This window comes from Erpetoichthys calabaricus, chromosome 5 (assembly GCF_900747795.2).
Source record: "Erpetoichthys calabaricus chromosome 5, fErpCal1.3, whole genome shotgun sequence".
NCBI lineage: Eukaryota > Metazoa > Chordata > Cladistia > Polypteriformes > Polypteridae > Erpetoichthys > Erpetoichthys calabaricus.
This window is the reverse complement of record NC_041398.2, coordinates 192,309,848-192,337,508: the sequence shown is the minus strand read 5'-3', so window position 1 is coordinate 192,337,508 and position 27,661 is coordinate 192,309,848. Positions and strand designations below refer to the sequence as shown.

At 37.8% G+C, this 27,661-nt stretch overlaps 1 protein-coding gene across 2 annotated transcripts in view; it reads left to right on the top strand.

Moving 5' to 3' along the window:
- Nucleotides 1-11,688: 11,688 nt before the first annotated feature.
- The window catches only part of trpm3 (transient receptor potential cation channel, subfamily M, member 3), a 971,875-nt gene continuing 955,902 nt past the window's right edge, over nt 11,689-27,661 (top strand). Inside the window, exon 1 of one of the 2 annotated variants that reach the window (XM_051927386.1) lies at nt 11,689-12,198. In XM_051927386.1, coding sequence (XP_051783346.1) covers nt 12,028-12,198 — 171 coding nt within the window. In that variant the 5' untranslated portion in view covers nt 11,689-12,027. The remainder of the gene's footprint in view (nt 12,199-27,661) is intronic. The other variant, XM_051927387.1, reaches the window with a different exon arrangement.

Below are 27,661 nucleotides of genomic sequence, written 5' to 3'. Positions count from 1 at the left end.
TCTTGTAGAACTTTGATAGAAATGATGTGAGACTACCCATATCATGCATGGTTACAAAGTGAATGCTGTAAGTATAAAAGTGAAGCCAATCATATCTAGCTATGAGTTCCAGTCCTTTCCTCTCTAGTTGAGCGACCTGTCATGTCCCAGGGGCCAAGTTCCACTACCATGGTTTAAGTAAGCTGTGTTGTGAATCTTAGTTGGGCTATAATTAATTGTTTTTGTTTTGGTTTGATTTATATTGCTTTCTAATTACATCGCAATATTAATACAGTATTTCTATGGTTTATATTAATATTGTTTCTCCTTATGAAATTCAAAATTTTGCCTTACGTTTTGCATTTTGATGAGCAGTTTTCTGTAGAGTCGTCCTGGTTTTGACCTTTCATGACTAGCTTTAGACTATTATTTTGCTGTGTCCCATGTCACAGTTCTCATTTTCCTCATAATTAATTAAAATAAAGTTATTGTTGCTATTCTATTTTGCTGACAGCAATCAGTATTTTTCTGCCCAAATATCTGTCAGCTGAAAGGAATGAAACTCAAATCCTACTGTTTCTCCAGTGTGTCGCATACTCTATTAACATATAAATTATGATTTTTTGGGATGAAGCTGATTATCTGACCATCATAATGTGACGAGTTAATACAAATGTCAGGAGTGGCGAGAGTAAGTTTATTCAGACTAAAAACAATGAGTGACAATTTTTAATTAAGTTAGCAGAACTTTCGCTCATTAAGGATACACCATTATTTGGGTGTAAGTTGCAGCCCAGACAATCATGTGAGTGGAATTACATACAGAGTTGTTCATCAATCATTTATCTATAAGCAGATAGTTCCAATTTTGTTTGAAAACCATTCTATTTTCACTTTGTGGTAAGCAATTTTGTTTCCTTATTATTCTATAGCATGCTGGGTCCACTGTTTACCTGCCTCTTCATTTATGTAACAATGCACCAGTTGAGATGATGTGTAAAGCACACAAATTAGGCCAAAAAACTAACATAACTGGTAAAATCAGAAATGTACCTGCTTCACAAAGTGGATGTTTATGAGATTTAGGAATATTTCATCAGTATGTAACTCTTTAGTTTAAACTTGTAAAATGATTCTAACTGGAAACAAAAATTCAGAAATGTGGTGAGGAAAAATCCATGTGTTTGTGGTTGATTCTGAGTGTTTTTACTAGATGAGCTGTGACATTGACATAATGTGAGAAAACAAGTAGGGTCAGTATCAACTGCTCATGGCAGCATTACCAAGAATTACAGACACTGATATGGCTGCCTGGCTACAAAGTTTTCTGGCATTCATTCCAAGTCAGACCCATAGCCAAGTCATATGTACAGTTGGTGTATGCTTTATATGAGTTTATTTTTGTGTTTAATACCAAGACGTTATTCACAAAATTCATGAATTTAGATGCTTCAAAATGTTTTTACAACTTACTGTAAAATGCAGTTTTTCTTGAATTATAATATAGTAATTTAATAGGACACTATTCACTACCTGAGGACAAACAGCATTCTGTGTGGATCAAAGTAAATGAAAGGTCAATGAAATAGCTGTTATGCAACAGAGAGAGCAAACCCTTCCTGAAAACACTGTAGGTAGCAGGAGGCAACTGGGGAGTTGAAGAAGGTTTTGATTGGACTCTTGAAGTTCTGTTAACAGTGAGCTATGGACATGTTAGTATTCTTTATCACTCCCCTGTCCTAAGTATTATAAAACACACAGGGTTGTTGTGTGATCCTTATCACACAACCCTGGATGATGATTGGAAGTGCTGCACACTATTCATCCAGTAAAATTTAATAACAATGTCAAAGGATCACACAGTGAAATAGCAATGAGAAAACATGCTAAATCTTGTAGCAGAGAATGGTATGAGAGGAGAAACAAAATATAGGTTTTATTACTGCTATTAGAGGAGAAAAAACTTTAAAGATTATAGGTTTTATTTTATTACCCATTTTAAAATAAGAATTACTGTGTATTTTGGCACGTGCTTGAAGTGCGCCAGTACTCAACAGTACCTCTTCCAAATTCTACACAGAGTACCAGCAACGTTTCTTATGTTATTGTGCTTGAAGTGGAACCAAATTACTGATGGTACTGTGTTTATGGCAATACACTAGTTTTTACAAAACATTAGCAGGTTTAGATTTTAATCAGTTTGCAGACTCTCAGCACTTTTGTCAAGCTACCAACAAGCTTTACTTGTAGTTCAGCAGAGATACTGCCAACTCAGTAATTGTGTGAGGTTTATACCGCTTCGTTGTAACATGTCATTTTTAAGACACAAAAAATTTGTCTAAAAGAACATTTTGCTCACATATATAGAACTAGTGAATCTCTCTAAAAGTAAGCCAAAGAACTGATTTATTTTCAAAAAGGATTTCTAATTTGTGAAGTGATAGGTAAATGGATGTCAACAAAATGAAGACACCTGAGACATATATTGAAACGTTTTTCATTTTTGTGATTACAGTAAAGATTTTGTTGACCAACGCATTTCAGCTTCACGCTTTTAAATTATACTTGGCTATACAAGAAGTGCAAAGAAAACCAAAAACTTATCCTAACTGACATCAGCCCACATGTGCAGCCTGGAATTTGGCCTTTTGAATGTATCAATTATTGTGCACGTTTTGGGCTTAGTAACAGCTACAGTTAATATGCCATCACTTATGAACAGACTGAAATTCTGTAAGGGACCATCTGTAACTGACACATATGCCATGATACCTGAAGAACAGCAGCTTTGAAAGCTGATCAGCACTCTTGGGATATCACACATTTGCAAAGTTTCACATTGGTATGCCTCACTACAGTAGAACTGCAATATATCATTTCACCACTGTGAATTTCTGAAGAATTTCACTATTATCACACATTAAATCACCTTCTTCTTTGCACACTTTACACATTTGTATTCAGCTACCCTGCTGCCACAAGTGCATTGTCAACACCCACCCTCTGTCACTAGCTGCTGCTCACTTGATGATGTTGTGCAGCCAGATGTTGATGAATTATCTCAGGGATAATGAAAAAGGGGTTAAAGAAGACACACTTGGCTAGTTTAGTGGCAGTAATATTTCTTTGGAAAACAAAGAACAAGTATTAAGTCATACATTTTGATTTGTCACTGCAGTTCAAGTTATCTTGTGCGTAAGACTGGTTGTGACAAAAACTGAAAATATTTTTTTCAAATTGTTATTTTATTTCAGTTAGTCTTTCCAGATACTTCAATAGTTTAATTTAGTTTTACTTTTTCACTTTTGTTTTCATAATCATTTTATTCAGTTCAAGAAAATTGTTTTCGTCTTTGTTTTAGTTTTCATTTATGAGGGTAACCTTCGTCCAAACGCTGTAAAGGTCACAGGACACACTTCCAAGTCATTCAGGTTAACAGAGACAAAACTAATTTCTGTGTGAGTGTATTTGTTGCTGGCAAAAGACTTAAGCATTGTTCTATTTGAATTTAATTTTCAGGTTCTGTTTTGAGGTTTGTTCAAAGTTCGAGTTGACCTCCCGTTTACATGACTGGCATGAAATCTTGGTTTGTGTCTATCTCTAGGACCTTTCTCATAAAAAAAAAAATGACTTGCTTCTTTAAATCACTACCTTATTATTTGTGTGTTGTTACTATTTCTTCATCCAAGAAAAGGAATTAAATAAGAAAACATTTACATGTGCATTCAGAAACATAATTAGCCTTTGTGAAAGTTGTGGCATTTTTAAATTTTCTACGACTTTCTCACATTTGTTTATAAAATATTTTTGTAACCATGAGCCGTATTAAAAAATATGAATAGAATGAAATTACATATGTTTGTACAATACGTAAAATACATGTTTTTAACAGCACTTTACAATATTGTGTAGTTAAAAATGTATCACAGATAGGCTTTTTAAGACTGATATAGCTTTCACAGACAACAGAATCCAACTTAAGTAATGAAAACATTGTATCAATTAATGTGATATTGTTAGTTGTAAAAGGTCTATGGATAATTGGAGTTCAAATTTCACAAACATAACATTTTGGAAAGAGGCATCCAATGGAGATTTAAAAAGTCCTTTGAAGTCTCAAGGTAAAATTGCTGGCTGCAGTGGATAATACAGCTGTGATGTGTTTAGTATAACGTAGATCCTGAATACATGATTGGGGAGTTTGTTGCTTGTATTTTTTACTTTTATGGTCATGAACATCATGTAACTTTCTAGCTATAACTTCAAGGAAGAGAAGGCATTAGATGCAGGGACAGAGATTTATGCAAGCACAAACTACTGCAGCATACACAACTCTGCCAACACTTCCCTGTTTTGCCAGTAGATGTCAGAAGAATGAACGTTCAGAATATACAAAATATTCAATTTGAAGCAACCTTTCCAAAGGTAAATTTGAAACCTAAGCCATAGTTAAAGTTGCTCAGAAGGTTTCTAATTTGTACTACTGAAGAGTCTGAAAAGTCACCATTCCTTTATGAATGGGAGTTTTTCCTTTTTCAGAAAATGTGTATAGTGTATGCTGTTTGGGATATCTAAATGAAAAATCAACATTCCCAACAAATATCCTTGAAGCATGCCAAATTTAAACCATATTGGTTCTCTGGAAGCCATGTTATTTCACAAGTAGAGACATGACGACTGCAGTATGTGCGTTTTGCAGCCAAAAATGATTATTGGGTTTAAGAGGTGCACAAAAACATTTACAATGAGTAAAAAGGTACTAGTACTGTATGGGTAGAGGTAGACCATAAAAGAACTGTGAATCATATCTGCATTGGATAGGAGTTAGAGATGTAATGTACAATAAATCTGTGGATTCCATTCCCTTGGATTCGCTTCTCCACTATCATAAAAGGGTAACCCATTTCACAACACCCATGGTCTAATCTCATTTATTCGCAGAGAAGGTCCTCACAGAATGGGGCAGGGACAGACATCAGAGGGTTATTTGCAGCCATGCACAGGGGAAAAAAAATTCACAGAGGACTATCACATAGCAGTAAAAAGTGACATTAAACAATAACTGGTCTGTGATGCCCTTAGATGTCCAGGGCTGCACACACTCTGCACTGAATGGTTCAACATGTGTCTACCTGGTGCTGAGAGATATGGATAAGCTATTGATCCCCATTTGTGATGGGGACTGTAACTTGCAATTGGATGAATTCCTAGTTATTGCAGGTCATAAGCTCATGCTGTTTAAGTCCCTGCGCTTTTGTACATACTGCCCATCACTACTACCAATTGGATGGTTTAGTGAGGTCCTCAGATCAGCCCTGCTGTGGTTGCTTGTAGCCTCTGGCAGGGCTTCTAGAAGAAAATTGAACCTAGCTATAGGAAATAAAAGTCATAACCAGGTTTACATAGGTGAATTAGTGGAAGGACCATTACCAAGCCTTAAGGGGCAAGAGCAGAGAGCCTGACCCCATTTTAAAGAACTGAACGCTAAGTACATTGGATATGGCCAGGGGTGAGTAAGTATGGGTATGTGCATGAGTGTGCCCTGTAATGGAATGGTACACAGTACTCCCAAGATAGGGTTCAATCCCCATGACACTCAAACTGATTTGAGCAGGTTCAGTTTACAAATAAATGTCACCTTTTTTGTGTTGCATCATTTATTTATGTAATTAGTTAGTCCATTTTATTTCCCCCTTTACCCCTTCCTGCATCTGTTTACACATATAGTATAGTTACCCAGGTTTCTTTCCCTTGGGACTAAGACGGCATTGAGCAGTAAATTGCACCCTTGAGCCCTCCTGAAATGCAAGTGTGAACAGCATTTTAGAGGAGGGCAACTGAAGTGAATATTATTCAGTTTGCATTACAATAACCCTGCTGCTTTAAGTGGTGAGGTGAATACGCCTAGACCAAGCAGCAATAATTATCTCAGTGGAAATTGTAGGATTTCACTAATGTTAATAATGTGAGATGACTGTTCCAAATAAAGAAGTAAATTATATGTTTTCAAAACAGCCACAACAGTCCATAATGTACCTTTTTGTTTAATTGCACATGATGAGTCACGGCCAGCTATTAGAGAACACAGAAAATAATTGTCTGAATTGGCCTAAGGTTGTGTATAAAATATACTGCTCAAAAAAATTGAAGGAACACTTTTTAATCAGAGTTTAGCATCAAGTCAATGAAACTTCTGGGATATTGATCTGGTCAGTTAACACTAGAATCACCAGAGCCTATAAGAAAACTCATAAATCCGGCCCACCTTAAATCCATTCGCACCTCTCCATCAGCGTCTTTTGTCCTGTAAATGTGCCAATTAAGACAAGCAGCAAGCAGCCTGCTATTGCATCCCCCACAGGTGCAGAACGTGCACAAAGTTCTCCCAGCTCATGCCTTGTTTGATTATCTGGGAGTGAAGGGCTGGAGTTTTAGAGTGGAAATAATAGATCGTTATTTGGAACACATGCATTTCTTGTGTGTTCTGTTTCTACAGTAATCTGTGTAAACACATTGTTAAAACAGAACCTTTTTCATATTTTAGTAATAAATGTTACAAAATGTAGGCATAAACTGTATAGCGTATATAGGCATAGCGGTAAGATTTGCTGACTTGTAATCAAGAGTCCCCAGTTCGATTCTGACTACCTCCTATATTTGCGTTTTCAGTAGTGAGCTGCTCTTATTGTTAATATTATACAGTACACACATACATTTAGTTTATGTCTGTAACAGCTGCTGTACATTTATAGGACTTGTAAAAGTTAGCATTTTTTTTTTTCACTTTTATTCTCTCAGTCATGACCACGATGCATACTACCGCCCATCCCCACAACCCACCCCCCCCACCCCCATTAAGGATCTGACGCTGCTACTTTTTATCTGAAACTGGGAATAACTGTAGATGTGAGTGGTGTTTTGAGGCAATGGAACTGGACATTCTCTGATCTGGATGGATAAAAGACATAGGTATATATGATATTTGGAATAACTCATTTTATGACCTGTATAGTACATTTTGGAAAACATCGTGGCACGGATGCAACATTATTCATATTATTCATATTCATTCGCATAACATCTTGCGGTAGTAATCACTGACCGCATGTTTCATGTGTTTTTTTTTCCCCCAATCTTGCCAGTCCCCACATGTTGCTGTATGCTGCTGTTTCTTTTGTACTCCAGGACATGCAGAGGAAAGAATAGTACAGAGCTCAGTTCAGCGCTATATGCAATCATCAGATTCAAATGTTAACAGGTCACACACACACGCAAGGCCTGTCCTTCCTACATTTACGACATGTGTACCTGTTGCAATGCACACACTTCTCTCTGTGCTGTGGTTTCTATTACACACCTGAAATAAAGAGACAATATATGTAACATTTCGAAGAAATCATTTCATCACACTAATGCAATATTATTTGAAAACGAACAGCGTCAGATCGGGTGTGAATTTATGCTGGCGCTGTTAGTTAGAGTCAGATCAGGAGAGGGTGGGGGGTATCTGGTGTTACAGCGTGATCGTGATTGAGGGAATAAAACTGAAAAAAGCTAACTTTTACAAGTACCATAAATTTATACCCAATGTCACATATATTTGTCGGCTGTCTTGGAACAGAAGCTTGTCGATGTTGCATCCTCCTTTTCTTTTTCCATTGCCTTTACTAGTTAAATGCGACGACGAAGTTCCTCTGCAAGATGAGCCATGAACACTCTTCCTTTCTCAGTGAACCCCATGCATGCCACGGGGGGGCGGGGGGGATGGTGTTAGTATGCATCGTGGTCGTGACTGAGAGAATAAAAGTGAAAAAAATGGTAACTTTTACAAGTCCTATAAATGTACAGCGGCTGTTACAGACACAAACCAAATGTATGTGTGTACTGTATAATATTAACAATAAGACCAGCTCACTACTGAAAACGGCAAATATAGGAGGAAGTGGGGGTCGAACTGGGGACTCTTGATTACAAATCAGAAAATCTTACCACTACGACACGGAAACTGTTGTATTTTCCTCGAACCTTTTGTGAACGTGTTTATTTGATCTTTGGACTTCAGGCTTCACACATTCTATAGTTTATGCCTACATTGTGTAACATTTATTACTAAAATATGAAAAATGTTCTGTTTTAACAATGTGTTTACACAGATTACTGTAGAAATGGAACACACATGAAATGCATGTGTTCCAAATGATGATCTATTATTTCAGCTCTAAAACTCCAGCACTTCACTCTTCACGTTCTGCGACGGTTGGGTGATGGAATAGCAGGCTGCTTGCTGCTTGTCTTGATTGGCACATTTACAGGACAAAACACGCTGACGGAGAGGTACAAATGGATTTAAGGTGGGCCGGATTTACTTTCTCGTAGGCTCTGGTAACTCTAGTGTTAAGTAGCAGAGGGGGTTGTCAATCAGTTTCAGCTGCTTGGTGTTAATGAAATAACAACAGGGGCACTAGAGGGGCAACAATGAGACGACCCCCAAAACAGGAATGGTGTAACAGGTGGAAGCCACGGACATTTTTCCCTCCTCATCTCTTCTTACTGCTTTTTCACTAGTTTTGCATTTGGCTATGGTTAGTGTCACTACTGGTAGCTTGAGGCGATACCTGAACCCTACAGAGGTTGCACCAGTAGTCCAACTTCTCCACGATGGCACATCAATGCGTGCCAGTGCCAGAAGGTTTGCTGTGTCTCCCAACACAGTCTCAAGGGCATGGAGGAAATTCCAGGAGACAGGCAGTTACTCTAGGATAGCTGGACAGGGCCGTAGAAGGTCCTTAACCCATTAGTAGGACCGGTATCTGCTCCTTTGGGCAAGAGGAACATGATGAGCACTGTCAGAGCCCCACAAAATGACCTCCAGTAGGCCACAGGTGTGAATGTCTCTGACCAAACAATCAGAAACAGACTTCATGAGGGTGGCCTGAGGGCCCGACATCCTCTAGTGGGCCCTGTTCTCACTGCCCGGCACCGTGGAGCTCGATTGGCATTTGCCATAGAATACCAGAATTGGCAGGTCCACCACTGGTGCCCTGTGCTTTTCACAGATGAGAGCAGGTTCACCCTGAGCACATGTGGAGAACATTATGCTGCCTGTAACATCGTTCAGCATGACTGGTTTGGTGGTGGGTCAGTGATGGTCTGGGGAGGCATATCCATGGAGGGACACACAGAATTCTACAGGCTAGACAATGGCACCAATCGGTGTCTGCCAATCGGTATCGGGATGAAATCTTTGGACCCATTGTCAGACCCTACGCTGGTGCAGTGGGTCCTGGATTCCACCTGGTGCATGACAATGCCTGGCCTCATGTGGCGAGAGCATACAGGCAGTTCCTGGAGGGTGAAGAAATTGATACCTTTGAATGGCCCCACCTAAATCCAATAGAACACATCTAGGACATTATGTTTTGGTCCATTTGATGCCGACAGGTTGCACCTCAGACTGTCCAGGAGCTCAGTGATGCTCTGGTCCAGATCTGGGAAGAGATCTCCCAGGACACCATCTGCCGTCCCATTAGAAGTATGCCTCGACATTGTCAGGCATGCATATAAGCACGTGGGGGCCATACAAACTACTGAGTACAATTTTGAGTTGCTGCAATGAAATTTCAACAAAATAAACTAGCCTGTTGCATCATTTTTTCACTTTGATTTTCGAGGTGTCTTTGAATTCAGCACTGTGTCGGTTGATAATTTTCATTTTCCATCAAACAATGTGACATCCTTTCTTTCCTAACACAGTACCCAGTCCATATCAGTATAGATATCCAGCATGATTTTTTTTCCCTTTGAGATCTGATGTGTTTTCAAAGTGTTCCTTTAATTTCTTTTGAGCAGTGTAGTTTTACTTCTGGTTTGTATTTATTCCTTCCTTCCATCTGGAATGTTGGTTTCCTATGGCATATGTTCAGGGTCATGATAAACTGCAAGCAATACTGGGATACCTGTCCAACGCAGCAGGTACAAAAACTTAGCTGTTCACTCACTGAGATCATGAATAGAGAATCTGATTTTCTACAGAAAGCTAACATGGAAATGGAAGGACATTCTAACATCTCACAGAAGGCACCCTAAAGGACCCCTAAATGCTTTGAGACAACAACACTATCCCTTCACTATGCCAATCAATATTACTAGAATAATTTATTTTGTAACATTTCAAGGAATACTAGCCAAAAAACAAGTGAGTAAAGATGGCAAGCAGGTTAAAAAAGGCAGACATACACAAATACGGGAAGATGAAAGGGTTAAATCTAAAATATTTCCTTCTTCTGCAACATAATTTTGAATCTGGATAACTGACATTTTTGTTAATTAATATTCAGATAAAGAATGGTCCCCTTCATAAATGTAAGTGGCATTCCTGTGAATGGTACATGTCATATTTTTTTCTGACTGTATTATCAAAATGGATGATCTTTAATAGAAACTGTCTTTGTGTCTTAGATGGATCACATTGAGGCAGCATGTTAATCAAAAGCCTAAAATGTTCCTTCAGTCTGTAAAATTGAGGTGGTGGTGGTGGTGGGGGGGGGGTTCTGGAGGACAGGTTGTGAGAAAAACGATTACATTATGGGGTTTCCTTTATTGAAATTGGAAGAGAACATCCCACCTTCTGTACTCTTGTGTGAGTAGCGAGTACAAAACGATTCGGGTTCAATACGTAATGCTATCGGTAGACATGCAAAATGCCACATGCTTTTTTGGGAGTACACTTCAATTAAAAAATATTAGAAAATATGATTAAAAAGCTTCCCTGTGCACTCTGCCACTACAGTTCAATGCATGGAGAATAAATATAAAATAGATTTACACTGTTCAATTTTTTGGATTTTGAAGGAAAACTATACAAATAGGTTTTGCAGGCCCTTTGAAGACATCTGCATATTTATTCATAAATTGGATTAGATGTGAATCCTATAAAATTCTTGTAATAACTGCAGTCATTTCTGGAATTGTTATTTTCTGTGTGTAGCATAGATGCAAACATCACTGTGCTCTCCTCAAGGGTTTACTTTTAATGAGCTTAGTGATTCCCATAGCATACATCTATGTTTATCTAGGAATCATCATTTGGTGAGGGACTCATAGTGTTAACTAGAATCGGTGTATGTAGTAATACATGGTGTATCATATATGACACTCAGATCTACACCATAAGCATTGAATCTGGGGGTGGAGTTATGCTCTTTCTGCTGATCAGTTTAATATGTCGAGGGCATTTCAGATCAATAAATGGGTGGTTGCAGTTTTTAATGTTTAACAAAATAGAGAGGAATAGTCATTAAATTATGATGCACTGGAGTTATTTTAATGACACCAATCAACTGATATATGACCTCCTTTTGGATTGTTGGCACATTTAAAATGGCCATTTTGTGAGTTTCCACAGTGCACTTGTTTTATCAAGTACTCACACCTGCACTCTGATCTCCAGACGGTCATAATCCCAACTTCTGTAGCACAGGGAAAGTAGTGGGACTTGCAATTTACTGGAAGGCAGATCTCCAGTTGTGTTGTTTCCTCATTAAGGAGCTGAGTAAGAGTGAGGCAGCAGAGAATGTGGCAGCGGCTTGAGCCAGCTGGTCTCTTTTTCACGTCTCTTTTATCTTGCTAAACACAAAGGCTTTAACGCACTATGAAGAACAGAGCCCAGGCTGTGAACTCAGACTGTAAAGGGACTAAGAGGGAGCAACGGAGAGCTGGAGAGAGAGAGACAGAGAGAGAGAGAAACAGGAGAGGGGAGAGAGAGAGAGGGAATGAATACTAGGAAGAGAGAAGGTGTGTTCACAGTGACAGGGACTCTCTAAGCAGTGTTTGCTTGGCTGCTTCAGAATCAATTGTGGGACTTAAGAAAGCCCTACCTACCTCAAAAAGGCGGGGCTGTCACAAAGCAATCCATTTAGAAATTGTTCTGGAGACGAAAAATACTACAATAACAAGAGAGAAGAGAGCGAGAGAAGGGCTGTTCATTGCGCTAGAGTGAGCGACCGGAGCTGATGCTGGAATGAATCAGGCTCTGACACTAGTTTAGTGATGGGCAAAAAGAAGTGGGGGGGCAGGGGGGAGGTGGAGAGGAGCGGCTCAACACGGGACGAGGCTCCAGGAAGGGGCACCACTCGAGGGCGCTTTGCAGAATCCTGGAAAAGGTTAAGTTCAAGGCAAGGGTCAACAAAGCGTTCAGGACTCTCTTCTCAGCAGACACCGGTAGGCAATGCTCTTTTTTTTTTTTTCTTTAAACTTGCTAGGTGATGTGTGGAGCTTCTGGGCTAGTGAGCAAAGTTCTGGCAGTGGGAAGAAGTTATTGACAATTGTTGCATTCTTAGCTGCGGCAATGTTTTCAGTTTCTCTTTCGATGTGAACAAATTGCTGAAAGATGGGCTCAGTCACAAAATATGACAAGGCTTCTTTGCAGAAAGGTTGTTGCTTAGACTGATGTTTTGAAAGAAGTATAAAATAAACTTATTTTTCATATAAATGATTTTCATGTCTTGATGGATTTGTAGCTAAAAAAACTGAATGAACGAAGAGCATAAAAGTAGGAATGTGGGCAACAGAATATCAGTGCATGATTATTTGCCAAGCATTACTAGAGTAACAGGAGGTTTGTGTATACTTGTACATGTGCATAATAACCAGCTTTATACTTTACCCCCATTTTAATGAGAACAGAAAGCATTAGTTAGAATCAGATCAGTCCCCTCTGTGTAACAGATTGCCATGCCTGTAAGGAAAGCAGGCAGCACTGATATCGGAGGGCCCTTGTCTCACATTAGCTGCTGATTAGATATTTAAATTGCCTGATGAAAAAGGAGACAGAGAACAGTTAACCTGTAAATAATTAATAATTAACATTTCAAATAAATGGATCACAACTATCATTAACATTTAATAAGGGTAGAACACGGCAGTCACAAATGCCAACACATATAATTGAAATATAAATATTATAATATTCATACACATGTTCTCACAATACTCCCATGTTCAATACATAAGTGTGTGCATGTGAGAGTAGTAAATAACAAGGCATAATGCTCTTGAAAACCTGGCTCTTCGCCCAGTTCTGTTGAGTGATTTTGAAATACATATAATAGATTTCAAGTGTTTCTTTTATTTACAACATTCACTATTCAGAACAAAAGTGTCAATGTTTCAGGTAAGCAAATTGATACTGTAGATGACTGTATGCATGACCATGTGGCAGATTTCAAACTTTTTCTTTAGCATTCAAATACATACAGGGTATAAATCATTTCTAAGAAGGTATAGCTGAGTAATACAAATATGGGGAGCTTTTACAATTATTTTGAACTTGAAAATCCATTATAATGTATAGTTTTGCTTTCATTTAAAACAATATAAGTATGTTTTAGTGATTCTGAAAACCAATGTTCAATTTAACAAATAGGTTAACTAATTGTAATTTCTGATTTCTTTTTAGTTTATGACCTGATGTAAGTCTACTCACGCAATCTTTGCGATTAGATTCTATAATTCCACAGCTTTGCATATATTAACTAAAAATGATTCGCAATGATCTTTGAGCATTTAACTCAAAGTGGTGTAAAAGGCTGGTACTTAAAATTGTCTTTCTCTAGAATTTAACAAATGGGGCAGTTATAAGCACTCTAAAAAGGATGAAAACATGAAAAATCCTCTTTCTTTGTTTATTTCTAAGAAAGATAACTTAATACAAAAAAGCAACATTATTCAGATCTTGGTGTGTTGATTTCTTCTAGCATTTGTAAAGTGAGACAGCTGTTGTGAAAGATTTTCTTTTATGTTCTATGGTAATAATTTAAAGAATGAGCAACATGTAACAAAAATCACACAGGGTAATATTCACAAATATAAATTACAGTGTTAGCATACTTATAATACCTAGAGTGGTAATTTTTACTACAGAAAAGTTGCAACTACAAATCTGTTTTTTTTCATGATGCATAAATGTGGTGCCATAACATTTTAACCATTTATATGTCTCATTAATTACAATGAGTTAAATTCCAATTTTTATAGTGCACCTAAGATATATACAGCTTTCTTTGAAAAGATGCAGCATGAAACTCGCATGCTATCTTCAATCTATTATGTAGTTGCTATAGAAACACTTTCTTGTTTGTAGTCATGCAGGCTCCGCCATACAAAAAAGCTCAGATTATTTTCTTGTTGATTTGCTGTAAACCAGTCAAAATAAAAGTTTTACCTGCTTATTTTTTAATAACTTGTTAAAGTAAATAATTACACAAACCAGAAATTACAACATTTCTATTATAAAAAAGTATGGATTTTTATATATCAAGATCTGGGGTGTCTAGGAAGAGTCTAGGATCTATGCAAGACCAGAAGTCATGCTGAGCCACACAAGAGGGTGTAGGCAGTAGGCTGCCAAGGACCGACATCCAAAGATTGTATACAAGTGTGAATGTGTTTTATCTTTAAATGTTGAGAGCCCTTTTTTTTAGAGACCTAATTGGTGTAGATGCCTGAAGTGCACCATTGCCTCCCTTATAAGTTTTTTTCTCAAAGGTTAATAACCTCTTGAGCACCTGCTGCTAGAATATTGTGTAGTCGGGATAGGGTTTTATGTGACAAAGGAGACCTACATTATCTCATATATGCTCACATTCTACTTTGTGAGTCCAGTGGATGCATAAGCGACCTCCTCTGTAGTTGATGTCTTCAGCTAAAAGAAACTGTGTCAAAGGTTCACTGTTTAATGATGGCTGAGGTCCTCTCAGTACAAATTAAGAAAGTGGAGAATAATGGGATTTGCCATAAGGGTAATGTGTTCTTTGTTGCTTACTTCAGAACAATGTATTCAGTTTCACCACCCATGAATAACAGTTAGTATGAAAGTAACTCTTACTGCCTGTGGTTGATAATAATCTCTAGTAAAATACATCAGTCATTCATCTGAGCAGGAAACACTCAGGCGCTGAATAACATTGTTTACCCGATTCTCTGATTTTAGTTCAAATTAATAAGTGCCGTGTTAGTTTGCTTAGCTGAAAAAAATTTGCCACAACCTGGGAGGTTTTAGTGACTTCAAACTGGCTAAAAGCTTGAGGTCTTCTACAATATTTAAAAGTTTTGTACCACCTTCACAGACAGTATCATTCTAGGCTATATGTTGAAGAGTTAGGCTACAAGCCGCCGTAATGCTTACTGAAGGATCTTTGGCTAGATTTTATTATAAGGGTATTTATTTCAGTGTTATTATTTTTATTGCTAATCCAGCAAAGCAAAATGCAAATTCCTCATAGAAAATTGGCAAGAGCTATATTATACATGTATTTCAGTATTTATTTATATTCCTTTATTTGAATAATTTAAAAAAGTACTTTTCAAGCTATAGTTATTTATTCACATACTTTTTAATGTGGGGCAGAAACAAATTGGTCATAAAATGCAATTTTGAATTTATGGTGATACTGGAATTTCTCATTAAATTATAACTTAATAAACTGAGAGTATATTTGCCTTCAAAAGTGTTTTCTTCTTCTTCAACATTGACAGAATAATAGCTCGAAATATACCAAAATATCAACAAATTTTTGATCCTACAAACAAAGTCCTACAATGAAAAAGGCTTTAAATGTGAGATCAGTGCCCTAACTTTTACCTGGCAGAAAACTGGACAGCCTTCTCCCACATACCTAAGAGTAACGATGGCTGTTAAATTCTGAAGTTTCTATGAAAGGGGCTTCACAGTATAGAAATATTGGCTGTGTATTTTTTTTTGTCTTTAAATGGTCCGTAATGAAATTAACTTTTTGAGAACTGACAAGGAGAAGAATAAGTTGGAAACATCTAGGGAAAACGACCTTTCCTATCAGTGATATCAGTGATAGTCATTACATAGTCTAACTTTAAGTGGGAGAATTAAGGAAGGTAAGTATTATAAAAATTACTGTATTAAAGTCACCTGAAGAAAAACAAAGGTACGTTCCTGATCTATACGTATGATATGTTTTATTAGCATAACAAGAATTGTTAATTTTTCTTCTCTGTGTAGGACCTGAGAAGCATATATTTATTGGTTTGAATCCCTTTGGGGAACAGCCTGTAGTGATGCGGTGGATCTGTCACAATACTGTATTTTTTATGCTGACTTTCAGATTATAATGTATATATTCCACTCTGATTGTCCTAGGCCTCTGGGTGCTTAGTGACAGTTGATTCTCATGTTACTTTCAGTCTCCATATGAGAGACACTATAAACAAGAAACACAAGAGGCAGCAGGTTCTAACTTCAAAGGGTAAAGGAAGGGTAACAGGCTAAAACGTTAGTTCATTAACTTAAAAAAAAGTAAAAGATTCTGATCCTAACTTTGTTTATTAGTTAATGGACATTGTTAATCATCTATGTCACAGTTTGTGACTGGTTATTGCCTAAGTTTGCATATTAGTCCTTCCTTCTTCCTTTTTTTGCTTATGACTGTCTGAGTCAATACATGAGAAGGTATTGTGGCTTCGGTGGATATTAATTTAGTGTGGTTTTTGGTGTCTAAATGGATTTTCTGAGGATGTCACTCTTGAAGGGATGTAGAGAAGTTATTGTGCCTTATACAGTAGTTATATAGATAGTAATTTAGGGGTATATTTCGTGTCTGAATGAATTTGCTGAGGATGACACTCTGGAAAGTTTACCAGTCAATCATTTCATCAAGCATACTAAGACATTTTAGAGACTCCACTAACCTCTGGATATCCACTTTCTGAGTAGTAGTCTGAACACTTCTATGTGAAGAATGGCTTGATAACAGTGGTGACTTGCAAGTCACTAAAACTTCAAATTAGTAATGCCCCATACCTTTTCATTCCAGTATGATGTATTCCATCCTTAAAAAAGCCCTATTTGGTATCTTCCAAACATACTTCAGTAGACCTAAGGGTAAAGCTCAATTCTTTTACACAATTTGATCCCTACTGTAAGTTGTATTAGCTGACTCTTATTTTCAAATCTCTTATTAACTGACCCCTTTTACTCACATAACTTATCGTGGCAAAATACTTATGCATAAGTACTACAATATTGAAACGTTGTTCAGGTTTATGCTGTGTAAGACATCTTCTGTACTGTTTGATTTATTTTACAATTAAACTGGTAGTATTACAGTACTTATTGTTTAATTGTCTGCATACAGTTTTATTGTACTTTGGGGCCACATTCAGCAGAGAGTTCAAGCCATTGTTTTGTTATGTAGTGCCATTTGCACAATGTGTAGCAAAATGTGGCGGTCATGCATTAATATAGTAAAAGAAGTAAAATCAATATGAGCATGATTTTTTTAAAATAATTCTTGCCTACAGCATGTAACTTTAATTTCAAATTGACCGTCACCCCTGCTATGCCACAAGGATAAGCTTAGCCTTTCTGAAGCCGCAAAAATGAATAAGACAGGTTCAGAATATTGATGGATAAACTACTTTTCAAAGGGTGCTGCTTATTTTTTCTTGCTTTCTCTTTTCCCTTCTTGGTTGATGTGTTTTAAAGACGGCCATTATTTGAAAATATGTGACTTTTTGTCATTGTGGCTTGAAAATGAAAGATACAGCATCGATATTGCTTCCATTTTGCCTGTCGCTACTTCCAATGATCACTTGATTATTTTCACTATACCTATCCACTTCTGGTTTCTGCTAATGTTCTGGAAAGAATTGATTTTTTGGGTGTATCGAGATTCATAACCTCTTAGCTGTCATTTGCATTTATCAAAACTGGTATTAAAGATTGTCCCCCACCTTCAACTGAGAGCTCAGCTGCTTAATTTGACTTAAAATTGTGAATCAGTACGGAATATGCCTAGGTTTAGTTAATGCTACACAGTGGCATGGGAGTTTGCAGAGTTTCTACTGAATCACTGTCTTATGGAATTTTCACACCTTCTCCATATACATACGTGTGAGTTTTCTCTGTATTTCTCATTTCCTCTAAAAGACACCCTCAAGCCTCTCAGGTGGATTGGTAGTATTGTCTTGATCTGGTGTTGGTGACTGGGCCCGGTGGTAGACTGAAATCTTATTCAGCTTTTGTCTCTCTTTTGGGCATAGTGCTGCTGTCTCTGCGAAGGAATAAGCTGGGTTAAACGTGAAGAGATATATACTTGTAAGTAACAGAAAGTGTTCAGTAAAAATCTAAAAATATAATATAAGGATGACAGTTTTGCTAAGTCTCTCACTTATACCTCATAAACAGCTGGGTAACTAATGAACAAATAACTGGAAGTGTACTGAATGTTTTGCTGCTAATTTATTATAACGAGATTTCAAAATAACTTAAGTCTCAAATACCTGGTGTGTGAGTTCATTTTGAATGAGCAAATAAGAAAATCTAATGAGTTCATACAACCCCCGTGATTATCATTTTAATAACAGTGTAACTATATTTAGTGTGTAATTGAAGTAGTGCATAGGTAAGTATTTCTTGTTATATTATATCTATACAGGTGTTTTATACAATGTTAACCATTTTCTCTAATATGTAGTCACTAAAAAATACAAGTATACACTGCTTTTATACAGATAACTATGAGGTTAAGCATATTAGTGTTACCCAAACTATTACTGATTTCTTCATTATCATTGAATTTCAAGATCCTGAACATTTTGATGCCTTCTTATCCATGAACCAACTAACAAGCAAATTTAAGAGAATAGTATTTTTATAGAACTTTCTGGTCATATCTCTTGAATCTATAAAGTTGCTTAAAGAATTTGCAAAAATACTACTTTATATTTTTGTTAAAATGGCTTTCTGAAATGATAAAAGCTGAACATTTCTTGAAGTGCCCGGATTTTAAAAAGTGATGATTTTGGATGAGCTACTGCACTTGGTTATATTATTATTATTTTATAATCATCTTCTACCTTGAAATTAGAGAAATTATATCTGAAGACTAGTTTATGGGTGGTATGGACATGTAGTTCTGCTACCTCACAGTAAGGAGACCAGAGTTCACGTCTCGGGTCCTCCCAGTGTGGAGTCCTCCCCATGTCTGCATGGGTTTCCTCCAGGCACTCTGGTTTCCACCCACTGTCCAAAGACATGCAGGTTAAGTGGATTGGTGTGTCTCAATTGGCCCCAGTGTGTGTGTGCGTTCAGCCTACGATGGACTGGGGTTGTTCCTGCCTTGTACCTTATACTTGCTGTGTTAGGCTACAGTCCCCAAACCCTCCATAGCCCTGCCCAAGATTGAAGAGGTCAGAAAATGACACGACTTGTTTATTGATTCAGCAAGCTTTAATCTTTACAATGTTACACGTCCTGTGATGGGCTGGCGCCCTGCTCGAGGATTTGTTCCTGCCTTGCGCCCTGTGTTGTCCAGAAAACCCCCGTGACCCTGAAGTTAGGATATAGCGGGTTGGATAATGGATGGATGGATGGATGTTACACATCTTCTATATTTAGACCTATAGTGGGCTTTTACAATGCCTAAAGGGTTGTGGCAATATGAAATGAAGTAATAAGAGTCATCTTGATAAAGGAGAGGCCCTTTCAACCTTTGTAAAAGATTCAAATGAGATCTTCATCTAAATCAGGTATTAGCTAACAAAAAGGTATATTGGACAGAGAAATGTTTACTTGCTTGTAAAATTTGTCTATAGTTAAGTGTACCATTCTTACACCATTCTGCACTTCACCTATTTAAATATTTTTGGCATTGTGTTTAGCCCGAATTGAAAGCATTAGTAATCCTATGAAACTGTACTTTACCTGAAAGACAGGATCTGGTACTTATTAACTTAAGTGAATTATAATACATTTATTTCAGTTCTTAAACGCATATTGTTCCAGATTGCTGAAGATTTAATAATTGGGACAGATAGTAAAGTCAAACCTGAAAAATTAGAAAGGAAAATAGGCAAGCAAATAGGTACAAGAATAGTAACAATAAGTTAAGAAATTAGTTACACAAGCAAGTATAAGAGGTCGCCTTTATATAATGAAGTGGTGGCAATAAAATGATATAGCCTCCCATCACAGGCAGTCAGGCAGCCAAAGTTGGTCAAAATGTTGTTCACATTACAGCCACAGCATGACATAAGAATTTGTTCCTTCATTTTTTGATTATCATGCTGCTGACCTGCATTGGGCAGGTTTTCCTTCAGGGGTCATTGTAAGGATCTTATGTTCAGTAAGCATTTTATAATCAGCACTGCCATATTATCAATTACTCAGTTAGACACAAATAATTTCTGTGTAAGGCAAACGAATTACTTAATTTATGGTTTACAGAAAACCTTCTTGTAATGATTTGAAAAGCAGATTAGCCACATTTTCAAATTGAGTTTTATAAATTGTGTTTTAAAATTAAAGGATCTTACCAAAATATTTTAAAGAAAGCCTGGTGTTAAGAATAGGAAAACTTAATTGCTTCTCTTAGAATTTTGCTTTTGCCTTATATAATTTTTTTTTTCTGTTAGTGGAACTGGGATAATTTGAAAGCCAAATTTACAAGCTTCATTTTCATGTGTGTATTTTTATTTAACATCTTTGTTTAAGAAAGTTTTTTTTTTTGTTCATTATTAAGTGCATCACAACATCATTTCAGCAGATACTTAATGGGTCACTAGGAAGCATAATGTTGTTTGCTAGAAACTGCCTTCCAGGAGACACCAAAGTTCACATCACAAAGATTTATTCCTAAATTCCAGAGCAGTCCTTTGATCTAAATCATACATTTGAATTGTGAACAAGTTTTGATTTATTGCTTTAGGTTCTGATTTTTGGGCAGTTACTCATAGCTTTCCACATTTTAATTCAATTCTCAGTCTTAGCAGTTTTACTCTGGTTTTTGGTAGAATTCTATTTAGAAACCTTTTTGTTTCTCCTGTCTTAAAAAACATGTACTGTATATCCCTTGGTCTGTTGCTAATAACATATAGCAGTTGCTCTTACTCAGCTTGTCAGAAGGCTAATCAAAGAGGTTGGCTGCAAATTAAAAGGTAGCAGAGAACATTAGGCGCTTTCTAAATAAACAGGATTCTGAGAAAATAATTTATGCATTTATCTCTAGTAGGATTGACTACTGCAATGCAGTGTTCACTGGATGCTCAAACTGTTCTCTATACAGCCTCCAGTTAATCCAAAATGCGGCTGCAAGAATTATAACAAGAACAAAAAAATATGAACACATAACTCCAGTTCTTAAATCCTTACACTGGCTCCCGGTTAAGTTTAGGGCAGATTTCAAAATCCTCCTTTTAACATATAATGCATTAAATGGCCAAGGTCCGGCTTACTTGTCGGAACTTATCATGACTTACAAACCAGAGCGCACATTAAGATCTCACGATGCCGGTCTGCTTATGATTCCAAGGATTAATAAAATAACAATGGGAGGTCGAGCTTTTAGTTACGGGGCCCCTAAACTGTGGAATGGTCTGCCTGCTACTATAAGAGATGCCCCTTCGGTCTCAGCTTTTAAATCCTGGCTGAAGACTCACTACTTCAGTTTAGCATATCCTGACTAGAGCTGCTGATTAACTGTACAGACTGCATCTCTGTTGTTAGTCATTAGCACTAAAACATAAGTAACATGATAGTTATAATTGGATACTAACCCTCACCTATTCTGTTTCTCTTCTCGGTACTCAAATGTGGCACTTGGTGCCACGGCCCACCTGCCAAGTTGTTTTGCCTGCCTAAGGTAAAGTCATCCCTAATGGAGGATCGCAGAAATCATGGGAAAGAGGGGTCCTTTCATCGGATTGGCTGGCCCAGCGCTGTTTCAGCCATGGAATGGCCAAATGGGGGAGGCAGCTTGATGGATGAGGTCTACAGGACTCTAAATATATCCAAATCTTCTTATGTGATATCATCTACTGTTAAATTCTGCTCCGTACTTGTAAAATTTTTATTTTTATGCTGTATTGAGGATTTGTTCTGTTCTGTGTATTGTATTGTATTGTATTGTATTGACCCCCTTCTTTTTGACACCCACTGCATGCCCAACCTACCTGGAAAGGGGTCTCTCTTTGAACTGCCTTTCCCAAGGTTTCTCCCATTTTTCCCTACAAGGTATTTTTGGGAGTTTTTCCCTGTCTTCTTAGAGAGTCAAGGCTGGGGGGCTGTCAAGAGGCTAGGCCTGTTAAAGCCCATTGCGGCACTTCTTGTGTGATTTTGGGCTATACAAAAATAAATTGTATTGTATTGTATTGTACCTGTGATGTGGTCTGGCTGAACCATTTTGAGCACTTGTATTTGCATTTCCATGTCAAATCTGTAAGATAATATTCTTAAACCTGCTTAATCCAGTCCAGGGTTTCACTGGACTAGATCTTTTATCCTAGCAGCCCTAGACATAAACAACCCAGGAGGTGGTACCAGTCCATTGACGGGCACACCAACACACACACATTCACACCTACACAGGACCAGTTGACCTAACCTGCACGTCTTTGGGGTTTGGAAGAATAACCAAATTGCTCTGAAAAAAAACCCCACATAGTTACTAGGAGTTAATGTGCAAACTTCTCACGGACAACAGCCTGGCATAAGATTTTGAACCCAAAACACTCGTTCCATGAGGCACTATAAACTTATCCAAATGAACTTATGTTGCACATTTTGTTTTTTAACAAAATTGAATACTAAGAATTTTAATTTGCTCATTTCCCATGACTGCATATTCCAGTACAGGTTATGAGGCCTAGCAATATCATGATTAAAACAGGAATCTATTCTGAAAATAGCACCAGTTCATCAAGAGGCACATTCAAACTTACCAGCACACCTAAGAGCTGCCAGTTAACCTATCCTGCATGTATTTACAATTTGTATCCAGAGATAATCCATGCTTACTCATGGCAAATATCCATATTACTAACCGAGAATGCTAAACCGGATGGACGCAGGGACATCTGGCCATGGGCCGTAGCCGCAAAAAGACGTACTGCGCAGGCGCCCCAAGAAATGAGGGGCCGCGAGAAGCGGATGAGGGGCCGCGAGAGGCGGACAAGACCACAGAAAAAAGGAGTGAGCACAGAAAAAAGGAGTCAAAGAAATGAGGCGGCGCGAGCACAGAAAAAAGGAGTCAAAGAAATGAGGCGGCGCGAGCACAGAAAAAAGGAGTCAAAGAAATGAGGCGGTGCGAGCACAGAAAAAAGGAGTCAAAGAAATGAGGCGGCGTGAGCACAGAAAAAAGGAAAAGGCACAGAAAAAAGTAGTCAAACGCAGGCAAAGCACGAAACCCATTGCACACGAAACTAGCACACAAAAAAAAAGAAGACGCTCGCGCACAACAGCAAGGCCCCCCCCCCAACCCCCCACCCACCCACCCCCCACCACAAGGGAACGGGAGGGGACACACACCAAGAGGGGGATTTAACAAGCCCATGGAACACAAAAAAAAAAGAACACAAAACCACCCCACACACCCTACAAGCAACGGACGGGATACACAAAGAGGGGGATTCAACAAGCCCCTGGAACACAAAAAGAAAGAAGACGCTCGCGCAACAACAATCCTCACCCCCCCCCCACCCCCCCACACATCAATAAGAAGTGACACCCAAAGCCACATATCTAAAGGAAACGTCCATATTAAACATACGTCATCTCAACACCTTCACACTAGGCAGCATAGGTGGATCTCCTTACAATAAAGCACTATTAACCATTCAACTGCAGAAAAGGCTCCATATTAACAGTGAGTGCGATCCTCCTTATTACTTAACCATATTTTGCACGCTGAGGAACAAACAAGTCATGAATACACGGTCACGGGTACAAAACGATTCGGATCGGATAACGGGACCAAACACACGAACACGAATGAAACAACAAAATAAACGGGGGCGCATACAACGCGCTTCGGAAACTCCGGGAGAAAAAATGTCTCGGATCAAAAAACGCAAAGCTCAAGTAAACCCGTTACAGAGACGTGCCCAAATGGACAGACACAATGAACGTAGACGCATACAGCGCGCGTCTCAAAGTGCTGCATCGAAACAAGCACGATTTCAAAAGAAAGAGCTCGCGAATGAGAAAAAAAAAAAAGGGAGTGAATAGACAGAACAAATGAACGAAGACATGAACAACGTGCATATGACCTGCCAGAAAACAAGCAAGCAAGACTCCAAAAGCAGAAAGCTCAACTGACCGACATACAAAAACGGACAAGGCTCGATACAAACAATGCACGACGTAGACTGAAACGGACTTTGGGAAAAGCGGAGGCGAATCAATTAAAACTACAAAATAGCGCGTCACAAATAATGGACATGCAACAACGCGGCACTCAAACGCCACAAGCAAAACATGCCCGTCGCGGACATCAACGCCAGACAACGGCTTCAATAATGAGTCCACTATTGAGGAAAATTCATTGGGATTAATGAATGTCATTTGCAATCATTGTCATTCACTTAACTTCCCAGAAGAAACAACTGGCAATACAAATAATGAATTTACACGTTGTTGTCAAAAGGGGCAAATTAGACTGCCTCCTTTACATTCATATCCTGAATATCTACAGAAGCTTCTAACTAACGATGTGCCTGAAAGTAAAAACTTTATGAACTGCATTAGATCCTACAATAGTTCATTTGCTTTTGCAGCTACCGGAGTACATACAGGCCACCAAAAGGCAATGGCCCATACTGCTTTCGCATATGTGGTTAACAAAGCGCACTATATTATGTCCAAAAAATATTAATGTTAATCACATTAATAACCAGGTCATTTCATTACTTCCTGGAGAGACACGGCTCTTTCTAAGCTCTGACAAAGTTGACTCTGATGACAACAATGAACATCTGAATTTACCCTTAGAATATCTGAACACTATTAACCCAGACGGATGACCACAACACAACCTTACCCTTAAAAACTGTTATTCAAGCAACAGTTCTTACAGAATCACATGCTAACAATACTGTTCTCATTCCTAGAATTGACCTTACGAGTTCTGACCTGGATTTACCTTTTACATTGAAACGCCAACAGTTCCCTATTAAACCTGCATTTGCCATGACCATCAACAAATCACAAGGACAAGCCATGGACAAGGTTGGCATCTACCTCTCTGAACCCGTTTTTGGACATGGAGAACTTTATGTTGCCTTCTCACGTGTTCGACGTTCATCTGACGTTAAAGTTAAAGTTATAAATGATCCATGCCAAGGAAGACTCATTCAAAGACAAGAAACCATCTTTACTACTAATGTTGTATACAAAGAAATATTCCAATAAAACATTACTCTATGCCAAACACTCTATTTTTTTTTTATATAGGCATCATCCAAACCTGCACACTATTCTATATCTAATTCATACATCTCACTCTTTGTCATGCCCCAACGCCAGGGGTTGGTGAGCGAAGCGAGCAGGGGGCGGAGCCCCCTAGTATACAGTATAATTAAAGCTGTACTGAAAATGAAACTTGCATTTATGCAGATTGCTTTGTGACATTAAAGTTGTTCCTTGAGCGCTAAAAAGATTGATGGGTAGTTTGACTCTCTGCTGCTGAACATGTATTAACCGAAAAATAGTATAGCACCAATTTTCTCCCATTTTTTAAATACTGTTATATGGTATTCTTTTATTATCCAAAGTCATATAAGAGTTTGAAACTGAGTTAACTGTCAGTATATACTGTATATCAATGTTAATGTTTCCATGCACCTAATTGATTTTCCAACTATTAGAGATAATTGAATAACATACCAAAGTGGCTGCTGCAACTGCCTAATTGTTAAACACATTTGCTTCACTGAGCCTTGCTTGCTTTCTTAATGACAAAAAAGTATCCTTTCTAGAGACTGTACAGCACCTGCTTTTTCTGCACCTTCTCACACATTTGCTAATTGTGTTGCTAATTAATATTAATACTTTTGTAAACAATAATTAGATTTAAAATAATCAGATTAAAAATTGCAGTGCAATCCTTACATGCAGTTCCTCTGAGAAAGTACTTATTTCTGGAAATGAGTTGCAAACTAACCAGATATTTAACACTCAGAAACAATATTTTAATAAATAAATAATGCTAAAATATCTTTGACACCATTATTTGTTGTATATGAAGAATGGAACCAGCAAGAAAATAATGTTGGTATGTTGTCATGTAGAGCTTGGTGTGCCCATTCCTACTGAATAACATTGGCAGATGAATCATGAAAAGATTATATCTGTTCAGCATTGGTACAGTATATGCCATGTGTTGGGCTCAACTGCTAAATACATGGATATGTAGGGTCAGCTATGTATGAAGAGATCCAAAAGCACTCTTAAGCACCATCTGCCTTGTTAAACCCCAAATGCAGTTCCACGGTTGTGATAAGAGGGGTTGGGGTGACTTTGCCAATTAAAATATCAGACTTATGACTATGAACTCAGACTGCATGGTTATGAAGTGTTTTATACAGCACATGCTCAGAGAGAGTTAAAAGAAATTCACTCCATACACCTTGCCCATTATTAAGGAATATTAAAATGTTTTCTCTATGCTTTTATTGAAGTAGCATAAATACCCTCATGCTTACTTATATAATTACTAGTTATAACATAATGAATGTAAATGGACAAAACAAGGTTCCTGTGTAAGATTGCCATGCTCATTTCCTGTGATAAAGTGAGGAGCTCAATAATGCCAGGCGGCCTTGGAGTAGATCAACTGCATCTCTGAATAAAGAGGAACCAATAAAGGTGTTTTCGTAATATAGTGACGTTGCCCTTTAGACACTCTCCACAAACATTAGATATGTTCCGGTGATTAAAGGCAAGGGCAGCCCCATGTCATACTGGAGAGATTATATGTCATAGCTAACTTGAGAGTGAATGAGATTCCTCTAGACGTTCCTCAATATTCTTGCTAAGGTCACTAAGGCAAAAACAGGTCACTAATTAAAAAGATGGTTAGAATGAAAACCTGCAGCCACTACAGCCCTCCAGGACCGGAGTCTGACACCCCTGCCCTAGGGCCTCATGTTTAAACAGTGCACACGCTCGTTTCCGTGCTCATTTTGAAATGTATAACAACAAAACTTGGTGTAAAGCCATGCACATTTTCACGGCAGTCTCACACCATGCATATGCATGTTTCTGCTCGGTTTTGCCAATGGGCAGCACCCAGTATCAAAGCAGTGCTACTGTTTCTGTGTTGTTTCCCTTTCTTTTTTAGATTTGCTTCCGTGATATAGGCTTTATCAAATACCCTGAAATTAATTGCATATTGTTTACAAATTTAATTCACTTGATTGGAATCATTCTGTAACCATATAATAATGAAATGGCCAGACTATTCCAACTGCCATAGATGCTTTAGCATTGTTAGAAAATATCACATCACATCACAAAATGGAAGAATTAGAAGAGAGCACATATTTGAAGATGATGAAGACTGGGTTCTAAGTTAGAATAGATTTCCAAGAGCTATCCTCTTGGAGCTGTTTGCTGTTAGAATACTAGGATGTATAATTGATATTATTTCCAAAGTATGTATTACTTTTACAGATACATTGTTAACTTCATTTAAATAATGTATACTGTTGATAATTAAATATGCGGGGGCACAGAAGTGTGGTGGAAGTGCTTCTGCCTCGCTTGTAAGGGGGTCACATTATGGGTGTTCCCTGCCTGAAGTTTATATGTTTTCCTGGTTTGTTTTCCTCCGTGTGTTTCGGTATTTGGTGATACTAAATTGATGTTACTAGTGTA